Genomic DNA, 12,909 nt, shown 5'->3' on the forward strand with positions numbered 1-12,909 from the left:
TGAGTTGGGAACATATGGTAATGCATCCTAAAGCCTCTGAAAACTTCATTTCAGCTTAAAGATCTGTTGACTGAATTGCAGAGAAAACTTGATGACTCATATTCTGAAGCAGTAAGGCAGAATGAAGAGTTAACATTGGTAAGAGGCCTGTCCTCCACTGAATATATCTGTTGAAAAGTGGAGAAACTTTTCCAAATCCTGTCTGTCTGCTAACCACTTTGACTCAGCTTTTGCCCACTTTAGCCACTTTTGTAGCCTTTCTCTGCCTCTCAATAACACGACTAGTGCTTAGTATACCTTTTCATATGCCCACCTCTCCCTTGCCTAAAGGATTCATAAGTCTATACTTTGTGAATTTGGAACATGATGTTCACAGAACACAGAGGAACTGGACTTGGGTGTTGATGTAGGATTGTTTGGAGGAAAATCTTTGGTTTCACTTGAACTGTGAAAGGAATTTCAGTTGCTGAAAAGAACAAAACCCCCACGGGGTAGTAGAGTTCAGGCAGAAGAGGTGTAGCAGTTGTTTGTAGGGAGAACATTAATTTGGGCTACCAAACAGAGGGTCAGAACCACTGATTGAAAAATTTACTACAAGTTCTATGATTCTATGGGATAACATGGTTTATCAGCTTAAGGAAGGGGAGGGTTTAAAATTTTTTCTTAAAAGCTGACTGAATATGGAGCTTGAGACCCAGAGGGCCTACTCAGTGAGGAAAAGAGCATATCAGCCATCTAAAAGGAGTGGACTCCCAACTAAGACTGGAATGTCTTGTGGTCAAGGAAGCCACTTTCATTTGGTGAAGAAAAACTAAGCATGAGCATAGAGAGATCAAAAGAAGCAAGCAAATGAAAAATCTCTAATGTACATTAACCTAATAGCAAGTGAAAAAGTTCATTTCTTTGTTGAACCACATGAATTTGTCATATTTGGGAGCAGTTGGGAAATGATAGATACAAATTACATTACCAATCTTAGCTAAAAGATTGACTTACATAACTTGTAAACCTAAACTAAGAACATATTTTTGAGCCAATTCAGGAGAATTGATATTTCAGTATGATTTTTAGCAGGGAACTGGTTCTACAAAATTTTTTTCCCCTATTCTTTTTTCTGGATGTTATTTTCATCTGTTATTTCCACATATTGATTCAGATCCTGAAAACTCACAGAAAATGTCTAAATACTGTCTTGGGAAAGGATTCTTCATGTTTTTAAAAACTGATCTGCAGATAACAAAGCAATGTTATATCCATACAAGTACTTCTTCTGATCAGTTCATTTGCAATTTATGGAGAGTTACTTATCTAGTGTCAAGAATAATAACCTTTGGTCAGCTTTAAATCTCAAGCCAATAGTAGTCCTTGACCTATGACCACAATCGAGCCCAAAATTTCTGTTGCTAAGCAAGATATTTGTTAAGTGAATTTTGCCCTATTTTACGACCTTTCCTGCCACAATTGTTAAGTGAATCATTGCAGTTGTTAAGTTAGTAACATGATTGTTAAGTAAAGCTGGCTTTCCCGTTGACTTTGCTAGTCAGGAGGCTGCAAAAAATGATCATGACCCCAGGACACTGCAACCATCATAAACGCGAACCTATTGCCAAGCATCCGAATTTTGATCACGTGACCATGAGGATGCTGCAATGGTTATAAGTGTGAAAAATGGTCATAAGTCACTTTTTTCCGTGCTGTTGTAACTTCAAACAGTTACTAAATGAACTGTTGTAAGTTGAGGACTACTTGTAAAGTATATTTGTAAAAAATCTATTCACTTTCACTGGTAATGCTGGCAAGTCATTAAAAGTAGTATTTGTTTCAGATTCTCTCTACTGATTTTAACCTCTTTCAAGCTTATCTTTTCTTCTTGACTTCTTTTTCCAATGGAATTTCCTATCACTCAATGTACTTTGTAGCGATTCAACTTCTGTATGCATATATTCTTATATGTGTATTACTTTACCAAAGATTGCCCCATGCTCCTCTTAAGCATTGTGAACTGACCCTAACTTACTTTTACAGCTCAAAACCCAGCTGAATGAGACATTATCTAAACTCTTAACTGATCAAAGTGAAAGACACCAATTAGCTGCTGATTTGCCAAAGGTAATAAATCCTATGATTGATGTTCTACCTTCCTAGGTGTCAGGTTTCCAAGTGATGAAATCCATTTAAAAAGAAAAGAGCAAAGTCCATCTTCCAAAATAATTTATTTTATTTAGGAAAGCATCAAATTAGCAAAGTCCATAGTAATTCCGGATCTGACACAACCAGAATTACCTCACAATATTAGAAGTTAGAAACAACCTGCAAAAGTCACATTCTCCAATAGAAGTAATTAAACATTGCTTGATGTCATAAATCTGCACCTCAAGGGGCCTGAGCACGGTCAGCAAGAATCACCTAGCCTGAACAACTTTCTCTATCTCCACTCCTCCCCCCTTAGGAATGTGGCAAGCCCAAAACCCTTCCCCCATGACCGCCAAAGAGAAAGTAAGAAAAAGAATATATACTATATACTAAACCTAACCAAAATGGCTACACGTATGTCAATTTTTGCCTTGACATGCTGCCCTCATTTGAAAAGAAACCCCTGTAATGACATAAAATACACAAAATTTGAAATTAGGTTAAACACAATCATACAATATGCATTTTAACCTCCTCTGCTACCCACAGAATTTGCTTTGTGGGTATTTTTCATGGAATTTTCCCACCAATCCATCAGCATTAACTTTCCAGCTGTTTACCCAAGTCGCTTGTGAAATTGGATAGCCTTTTCAATAAATTAAATATTGTAACTTCCCCCTGAAAATCCTAGAATCCAAAATTTTCTTAACCTCATAATGTTCCTGCCCTGCAATGAACAAAGGCTTCGGAGCTACACCAAGAATCATTGGCTTTAATAAACTACTATGAAACACCGGATGTACTTTCCCCAATTTTTTTTTTTAACATTCCAGTGGCCATTCCATAATGGCCAACTGATTCTGGATGATAGTTCATTCCTTCTTAAAGGACAATCTACAGTCTGGGGCAGTGGTGGCTAACCTTTTTTGGCTCCCGTGCCGATAATTGCTTGCGTGCCAGCACCCAGAAAGCAATGTGTGCTGCCTCCCCAGCCCCCTGCGCATGCACACACGATTCCCCCCCTCACGCACCATGTGTCTGTGCATGCGTGTGCGATTCCCCCTCGTGCGTTGTGCATCTACACATGCACGTGCGATTCTCCCTTGTGTGCCGCATGTCTGCGCAGGCGTGTGCGATTCCCCCCCCACACAGTGCAACTGCGCATGCACGCACAATCCCCTCATGCACAGTGCATCCTGCGCATGCATGTGCATCTCCCATGCACCCCCCTCTGCACATGCGCACCAGATACTATCAGCTGTTGGGCAGCGGCACACCTCTCGTGTGCCTGGGGGAAATGGCTCTGCGTGCCACTTCCATCATGAATGGCAAAGGTTCGCCAACACGGCTCTGGGGTATTGATAGATTCAAGTTAGTCCTGGAAATTAAGGTTACTGTGCCAATTCTAGCTCCTCCTGGAAAAGTAACGGTGACCCATACCTCAATAACTCCCATGTTAGTTTATAGCGATGCATTTTATATGAAGTTGCCCTTAGAAGGTTATTTGGAAATATCAGTTCCAAAATGTTACTTAAATTAACAGGAGAGCTTCTCCGCCTACACAGATGGTCTGCATAAGGTCCTTCCTGGTGGAGTGTTCCCTTTGAAATATTTTTCCTCAGGAAAGTTTGTTGACAACTCTTACTGATTTAATCAGTAATTAATAAAAATTCCTGCCCCTGAACGCAAGTGTTGCAGGGCTTCAAAACAAAAGATAACTAGGGCTAATAAACAGTAAAAGAACATCAAAAAGTCACAACTGCAGACTTCAATGGGTTTGTTTGTTTGTACTGTTTAGAGCCCTAGTTATTTTTTATTTGTTTTGCAATCCTGCAACACTTGTTTTTCTGGAGCAAGAATTTTTCTAAACAATATGTAGATGAAACTTCTCATTGGTTAAGCCCTGTATTTGAGATTTCATTTTGGGGGGGCGGGGGAACAGTGGCTCCTCAGATTAAACCAGAGATGTTTGACTGTAAACTGTAACCATTGTTAGCTTTCTAGGCTGAGTGAATCTGTTCTTATAGAACTGTTTGCAAATGTAGTAATTATGCCCACATTTCAATTTTTAGAAGATATGAACCTGAAATAATAAATACAGTGTATATGAGCATTTCCTCTTCCTCCCCGTTGCCATTCCTAGTAAGTTGCTCATGACACATTCTGATTCAGAGACTTGGGAGTAGAATATGAAACCCCAGCTCCTCCCATATTCATCTATCTCTCACTGAGCCGTAAGTCAGTGTAATTTTCTTCTCAACTCCCCCCTCCCCCCCCCCAAATCTGTAATTCTGTCATTGGGAGTTTGGAAAAACATGCAATACTGGAACATTTCAGTATTGTACATCTTTCCACTGATTATGCTTGTGATCTAGAATGAAAAATAATGATCTATCTGATCATTTCAAATACTGAATCAGTAAAGGCTCGGATTATGATTGGATGTTTTAAAGCAATAACTGCTTTAATTTTCTGATTTTCTTAAAGGCCCAGGAATCACTGGTGATCCTAGAAAGGGAAATAGGGAAAACTAGCATGGGCCCTGAAGTGATACAGAACAGTGATGCTTGCTCACAGACGGTGAGTATTTTCCTTGATATATAAATAATATGCCTTAGGAAGTGCAGTTACAGAGGAGATAGCCTAGAGGCTGATTTATCCTGTGCATTTTGCTCTGTATCATTGGTGATCATTGAACATAATAGAAATTCTACGTCCCATTTTTGCATGGTTATCATTTGCTTGGCGTAAGAGATCCACTGTGATCTTTATATAAAACTGGTGTTTGGGTTGTAGAAGCCATTGGAGATTTGGTTTAGAAGTCTATAGGTGTTGTATATTTTAATTTACTTATTTAATTCGCTTTAGGCACCTGACTCCAAACCAACTGTAACTGTACTATGATCTTGCAGTTTCTTTGCTACATGTCTTTGGGGCTGGCCAGTGACTATAGACCAGTGTTTTTCAAACTTGGCAATTTTAAGATGTGTGGGCTTCAGCTCCCAGAATTCCCCAGCCAACATACTATGTGTGGAATTCACATCTTAAAAATTGCCAAGTTTAAAAAACACTGCTAAAGACTATTATATCCTGCCACCAGATGGCAGACTAATAATGTCCTGGCAAGTACTATAAACACATTTTGGAAACCTTAGAGATAGCTGGAAAGTTTTTTGCTCTGTTGTCGTCATCATCATCATCATCATCATCATCATCTAGTTCTTATTGTATGTATCTGGGTTGTTCTGATTTAGGACACCACTACGTGTGAAGCCTTATGCAATGAAAAATAAATAAATAAACATTCACATGAAAAGGTAGTACATCAAAGAGATCGGATCTGTTATAGTTCTCCATGACATTGTTTTCTAATTGGAGATTTTTTTTTCGATAAAAAATCTGGCCACGGTGGGTGGGAGGAGTTTAAAGAGTTTCTGAAGTGACTATCCAAAATGTTTCAAGACCAAGAAATCTGAGCAAATGCTCCCATTGCTTGTCCTGGAGAAAAGGGATTCTTTTGACCATGATGTGAAACTTGTGTAGAACAGCTGAATGAAGGTTGAATGAAGATTCTTAGGAATGAAGAGACCCTATCTAAGGGGTGGGGCAGATTGAGGTTTCAACTAAGTATCAAGCTCATATCCTAAAATTAATTGTCCACTTCAATTGGCTTCCTCTATTCCAAAGTTTCTAATACTTTCTCCTTTCTTTCATCTTTTTCAGGCTGGTCCAGATAATGTGAATCTAATTCAAGATATTGTCCACCTCAAGCAGCTTCTTGCATCAGTTGGCCAAATGCTCACAAAGGGAAAAGAACAGTATCAGCTATTAGGTAGGAGAATTTGAGTCTGTTTTCCTAAGATGGACTTAAAGCAGGAAGTCAAAAGTAACTGGTGAAGTTTTCAGGATCTCTAGAAAGCAGTAATAAAATCATAGAAGCCTGCAGCTTCGCATTGTGGTTGAAATACCATTGTGGATTATTTCTACTTATAAAATAACACATTAGTAAGAGTCATTGCAGACCAGCCTTTTCCCAACCAGCAGCCTACAGAAATATTGAAATTGTCATTTTCAAAATTCCCAGTAGCATTCCCATGGATTTGTATTTATCCTTCGCAGCTGCTTTTATTGTTCTTATACAGGGCAAATATAATTTTTTCACAGCTGTGATTTTAATGATTATTTTCATTCTGGGATAACAAAAATCTTGTTTACAAATGTAAACAGTGGACAGATACGGAATTTGGATGCTCAATTGTCTGTCCTCTTTACAAAGTTAATTTTCATTCATTCTATTTAGTAAATTCTGAATGGGCTTACTCAGCACTTTTTTTAGCTTTAAGAAAACTATACATGCTGAATATTGACTTTTTTTCCTCCCTAAAAAAATCTGTTATAATACTAAGAATCAGGAGGTTTTTTTTTAAATAACATAACCGGATCCCGCAAAATATGACATATTTTTCTGTTACTTTTAAAAATAAAAATAGTTTGCCATAGTGACTACCTTATCCTTAAGCTTATCTTTTTGTTTTGTTTTTTGTTTTTGTTTTGTTTTGCTTCTCTTTTGCAGAATGAAATCATGGGGAGATCGTTTAATTTGGGGGTAGCAGAAGGCAATGTATTTTATATTTTGCCAAATTAAAGCCTTATTTATATGTTCACCCTTTCTACTTCGTCAAACACTGAACAGAGTTTTGTCTTTTCTACTCTTTGTTAGACTACTGATTTAAACAAGATGATGAAGAAGACGACTCTGCAGACACCTCCAGAGTTTAGTTTTATAATAAATAAATTTAAATAAATCGGTTTGGATAATTAGAGCTTTACATTCCTGGAGCTACAGTAAATGTGTAACCTTTTATCTTTACTATGCTCAGTAAAACTCGTTCACACACACAGACACGCACGCACCCTTGACATAGTGGTAGCAGCCGCAGCAACAATAACATTTTAATATTGACAGCCTGTGCTGTTTTACTTAGATACAGTTTGGGAGTAGCAGCCTTGTAACTTCTACCTGAAGTAAACACTCCTCCTCCCTACTCTCTCTTTCTTGGGTTGCTAATGTAATCAGTTTTTGTAATGGTGTCAGCAAATAAAGGGATGCTTACTACTCAAACTGTACTGTTATGTTCTTGACTTGGAATTCCCTAAAGAAGACCTGTAAAATCTTCCATGCTACTATATAAAAACTGCAGTGTGACAGATAGCACAAGAACCCGGTTGGGTCAGATTACAGGTTTTCCTGTTCCTGCATCAGGTGTCACAGATGGGACAATCACTGGGAAGCCTGGAAAAAAAAGACATCATAACTAGCAGCTACTGATTGTCTTACTCTCCATTAATTTGTCTGCTTCCTTTTTAGACCCTCCTGAATTGGGGCCCTCACCACACCTTGTTCTAACCAATTCTGAAAATGCAGTATGTAGAAAAATGTGTCATGCAAACCTAGCCATTACGACTTGTAAATCTTGATTTTAAGGCTGAGCATGTTATGCAAACCTAACAAACATTATGGTATTCAATAAATCATAGTGAAAATGTGGCATAACATAAAGTGTGAACCCAGTCACTATTTGCCTTGAATTTCCCACTAATCATAGCAGGTCTGCCTTCTGCTAATGTGTGTGACAGAGAGAAACATTTATCTATACATCATTTGTGCTATACCCAATGTTACATACCGTGGTTACCTTCTCTTATTGCTATTTGTATTTTGCCCCTCAAACTGTTGTGTTGCTTCCAATTTCCCTACCATTGTGTTAGTTTTTCTCTAGCTCTACCTTACTATTTCTCAGAAGCAGAGCTACTCATAATATTCCAAGTGTGATAAGTTTCGAATGTTTCAGCTGGCATATATGTATCTCTTAAATATATCATTTCTTGTGATGATAAAGTGGAAAGGGTTCTATGCTGTGATGAAATCAAACATTTTTCTTAGTGATATTCTTTAAATTTATTCCTTTCAAGTAAAAGAAAAGTAATTGAGGTGCCAATAAAAAAAATTGAAGTAGAAGCAATATTGCTTAATGTGCACTTGTTTAAGAAACACATTTTTGAAAGGAAAATTTGGAATACCTAGTTCCTCCTTCAAATATGTTTTCAGCTATAATTAAAGAATTCCTGAAATACAGTTCTTAAAACTGAAAGTAAAGAACTTTTGTCATTGGTATAAAGATTAATATATAAACACTAATAAATTTGAACCCATACATCCAACAACCAGTTAATTAACACTTTGATCAGTTTACTCACCTACCCACAGTATATCAATCAAACTGAATCAGATGCTCTGAAGTCAACCCTTCCCCCACAATCAATACATCCAGGGATAAGGCATAGCTGCAACTTAGGGAGTGCCCAGCTTCACTGATGCTGATTAAAATCCTCCCCTATTTATTAGACAAAAGGTCAGAATCTTTATCATTCATTGAAAGCAACTTTCCTGATCCTTCTCCTTGATCCTTTTGAATTGTTTTAGCAGTGAAACATAGCAGCATGAGCTGGCACTTCTCAAAAATGTCACTGTATCCCAGCTGAACATGATGAAATCAGCAAATACAGGCTAGGAATTAGCTGAAACAATGCACAATGGAGAAGATAACAAGCACTCCTGTCTGCACATATTTACTTAGCTGTTAAATAGTGCATAGAGATAAGCTTTCCCTCATGTGGTCATATAAAAATGGAGATGCTAGCTATGGTTTTCCTTGTCCAATCTCAATTGATCTTAAATAATGTATCTGGGAATTAAGCCATTGCTGAACTGTTGGAAAACATTGGATGGGCTTTAAAAAGTTCTGGTGAAATAGTCAAACTATGTAAGGTAAAGTCAAGGCTGTAAAATGTCTTCTTGGCTTTCCCCTCATTCAATCATTTTTGTGCTTCAGGTATTCAAGAATAAAGGATTTCCATGAGGGAAAATGGATTGAGTTCAGTTGCCTAAGTAATTGAATATCAGATATAGCTGTATGGCAGATTGCAGCAATTTTTATAAGTCTTCACTGCCTGAAGTGGGGGGAATTTTCCAGCATTTTGTATATTTATACAGCTATGTAAGTTGCTTTGAAAGGAGCACTTCACAATAATTAACAAAATGTTTCTTAAACTCAGAATTCTGGGATTTGAAGTCCATACATCTTAAAGCTACCAAGTTTGAGAAACACTGTTCTAAAAGATTCAGCACTGCTATTATGAAAGCTTTTCCCTGAATATCTCGTGTATGTGCACACAAAGCTGCTTTGCTTGTAATGCCAGTAAAATAATTAGCCCACAGCAGACAGCCTGAAAAGGCTCTTTAAAAGCATTTATGTCAAGTCTTCAAGAGAACTCTACTGCTTTAACACTTCAAAGAGGGAATTTGCTCACATCCACATACTTAGTGTCATGGACTTCTGTGACATTACAGAGTTCAGTCTTTATATAGGTTTTGGACAAAAGTGCTCATTTGAGCCAAAGAATGAGAGGGTCCTGGCACATAGACAAGGAGTTATCCTGTCACCATAGCCAAAATGCATTTGAATTCAGAGCAGTCAGCTTGGCACCCTTTTCAGGTCCAACAATGTTGAAAAGCACTGGTAATCTTCCTCAATAGGCCCATCATTAATATGTTGATGGAATAGTATTTATTAATCAGGTTTATAAGAAGTAATTGCAGCAATTTATATTTCTCTGTTCTGTTTTCTTTGCTCTCTTGAACTGTGAAATTCAAAGAATACTGGGAATACCACTTCTTTTCCCCTCAGGAGGTCTAAAGTTAGGATCACCATATCTATTTCTCCTTTTTTAAAATTCACATTGCAAGTATTAACAAGTAAAATCTTGGTCCAATTAGTCCAGCATTCTTTGAAAGAATTCCAGCTCCAGAAGCCCAAGAACTTCTAGAAGGCCATGAAGACCTGGTTCTTCCAAAGCATTGGGTTAGGATGAGGTTGACTTAAGAGGTTATGGTATGGGTGGTTCTGGCATCTTGATGGAATAATGTGGTTTTTTATTGATGTCTTTATTGATCACTGTGAGCTGCCTAGGAGATTACTATGTGAGATAGGCAGCTACAAAAGTTCTTTAATTATAGGTAGTCCTTAATGTCCATTTGTTCAGTGACTAACGTTATTATGGCATTGAATGCAGGGACTTGCAATTAGTCTTTAAAGTTCTGATCACTCAGCACCTCCACAATCATGTGAACAAAATTCAGGCCTCCCTGCCTTTACAACTGCCAATCACCACCACTGCTGTCTCATTTCCAGCTGACCTTTGTCATCTTTATCTGCCTCTCCTCCACTGGACTCACCATCCTGGCCATGCATAGGGGAGATGATGTGGAAACATCCTGCAGACGGGCAAGTTAAGCTATGGGCAGGTGTGTGCCATGCTACATACCACCACAACTAGCTGGGTTCTTTTGTGTGTCAGCCAGGGGGCTCCTTTCATGAAAGGAGGACCCAGCAGCATGAAAAGAAGTGCGTTGTTGCAAAAGAAGGCAGCACAAAAGAAGGCCTTGGGCAATAATGCCATGTGATGCAGTGGGTGGGTTGTGAAGGAAGCTGGTGATGGGTAGGTGGGTACCAAAAAGGCAAGAATTGGAAAGATAGCAATAGCCCTTAGGCTTATATACTGCTCCATAGTGCTTCACAGCACTCTTGAATGGTTTATAAATGTCAACATATTGCCCTCAACAATCTAGGTCCTCATTTTACCAACCTCAGAAAGATGGAAGGCTTGTGCCAGTCAGGATTGAACTCTTGGCTATGGGAAGAGTTAGCCTGCAATACTGCATTCTAACCACTGCGGCACCACAGCTCCCTCTCCAAGAGATGGGAGATAGGTGGATGGGGGATTACTTTCTTCCAAAAATGATTTGGATCTGGGTAAGTCCTCACCTAACAACTGCACGAAATGTACTCAATGACAGCAACTGAGATTGCCTAGAAGTCGCTAATTAGAGCAATTACACCAACATTTTAACAACTGCATCACTTGGCAACAAAGTTGCCAGTCCTAATTCGGATCATTAAGTGAAGATTATCTATAAACAAATAAACTTGTCTGATCAGCTTATTCCAGGAGTGATGATATTTTTGGTTCCAGGGCCTTTGCCATATTAGATGTCGGGGGTGGGTGGGTAGCATTATAAATAAGTACATAGATAAATGCCTGTGTACACCCACCTTTATTTGGTTCACAATAAACTGCTGAAAGTGGAAAGACTCATTGCTTTCTTCTTTCATCCACAAATAGTCCTGATATATTTTGTTGTTACAGTAGTGGAAACCAATTGCTCTATTTCATTGGATGCTTCCAAGCAACTCACCATTTATTTATTTGTTTGTTTTTCCATTTATATAGTTGCCCATCTCACAAAACATTTTAATGGTATGTGAAAATGGCTTTAGGAGACACGGGAAGGACATGCTGTCTGGGGAACATTCAGATCAGGGGAGATAAACCACACAGCTGCATAAAGGGCAGAGAGAGTAAGAAAGAAACCTCCCTCACTACGCAGGCTGCAAAGTAAGCCCTATAATACAAAGAAGCGGAGTAAACAGTGAACCACCTAGTTAGCTGTTGCAAGAAGATTGCATAGACTGACTACACACAACTCATGACAATAGCGCACTGGAATATCTGCAAGAAATACTGCAGGCAAGAAGTGGGATCATGCAATAGACAAAGTAATAGAAAATGAAAAAAACAAAAGTGTTCTGGGAGTTTAGAATTCAAACAGACAACACCCTAGACATAACAATTGTTGATTAAAAAAAGACAAAAGTCTGGTTAGTGGACATTGCAATACCTAGAGACAACAGAAGAGAAGAAAACGAGAGAAAATCACAAAATACAAAGACCTACAACTAGAACAACAACTGTGGCAAAAGAAAGCAAAGATAGTATCCATGGTGTATGCAACCCAGAAACAACTGGCACACCACTTGAACACTATCAGCATTGGCAAAAGCCCTGTCAGTCAACTATAAAAGGCAGTTTTACTTGGAACAGCTTATATATCCTGCCACAATATATTGAGTATCATCAAGCAACATTTGCCTATCCCACATCCTTGGGAAGACCTAGGTCTAGGATTAGGGTTACTTTGGGAAGGACTCAATAGATGGATAAAAATGCCGAATCCAGTGTCAACACACATAAAGGGTGACCAACTTTAACTGAATGTACATGCTGCCCAACTCCCAACAACTCTGGGCAGCTCACAACGTTGAAGCAAATAAAATTAATTAGACATTAAACATAAATGATAATAAGTACAATGAAGTCTCGTTCTTGCTTGCCAAAGGCCTGGGTGAAAAGCCAGCTCTTCACAGTTCTTCTAAACAATGGCAAAGAGGGATCCATTTGGGTTGTTTTTGCTATGAACTATATTTGTTATTTTGTATGTATAAATAAATCTAGCCATCCTGACCCTGAAAGCTTGAATATATCATTTATTCCAGTATTATGCAGCAGGAGTCAACAATACAATCTCCATAGATGCCTTGTTACCCAAAGGACTCCCAAGTGTTAATCAAAAGTATAATTATTTCATTAAACGTTAATTTCACAACAGCAGGAAATTGAATAAGACTTGAATGTTGCAAGATCTTCAGGATTATATATACAAACATGAATAGGTATCAATTTTACAATAGCATATGCTGCCCAAAGGATTGCCACCCCATGTGGCAGGTGAGGCAAGATATAACCCTGGTATCTCAGATCTGAAAGTGTAAATGCTGGAGTTTGGTGTGCAGCCTTTGCACTCTGTCACATTGTTCT

At 38.3% G+C, this 12,909-nt stretch overlaps 1 protein-coding gene across 50 annotated transcripts in view; it reads left to right on the forward strand.

The window, feature by feature from the left end:
* Positions 1-7,255, forward strand: part of KTN1 (kinectin 1) — a 94,215-nt gene extending 86,960 nt beyond the window's left edge. For 25 of the 50 annotated variants that reach the window (XM_026670197.2, XM_087952378.1, XM_087952374.1 and 22 more), the window contains 5 exons: positions 55-138; positions 2,026-2,109; positions 4,621-4,713; positions 5,857-5,965; positions 6,854-7,255. In XM_026670197.2, coding sequence (XP_026525982.1) covers positions 55-138; positions 2,026-2,109; positions 4,621-4,713; positions 5,857-5,965; positions 6,854-6,861 — 378 coding nt within the window. In that variant the 3' untranslated portion in view covers positions 6,862-7,255. Of the gene's footprint in view, positions 1-54; positions 139-2,025; positions 2,110-4,620; positions 4,714-5,856; positions 5,966-6,706 lie in introns of all 50 variants that reach the window. The other 25 variants (XM_026670199.2, XM_087952383.1, XM_087952400.1 and 22 more) reach the window with 3 other exon arrangements.
* The last annotated feature ends 5,654 nt before the right edge of the window (positions 7,256-12,909 follow it).

The sequence above is a fragment of the Notechis scutatus genome, chromosome 1 (genome assembly GCF_049901735.1).
Source record: "Notechis scutatus isolate UNSWTSFEM ecotype Mainland chromosome 1, rNotScu1.2, whole genome shotgun sequence".
NCBI lineage: Eukaryota > Metazoa > Chordata > Lepidosauria > Squamata > Elapidae > Notechis > Notechis scutatus.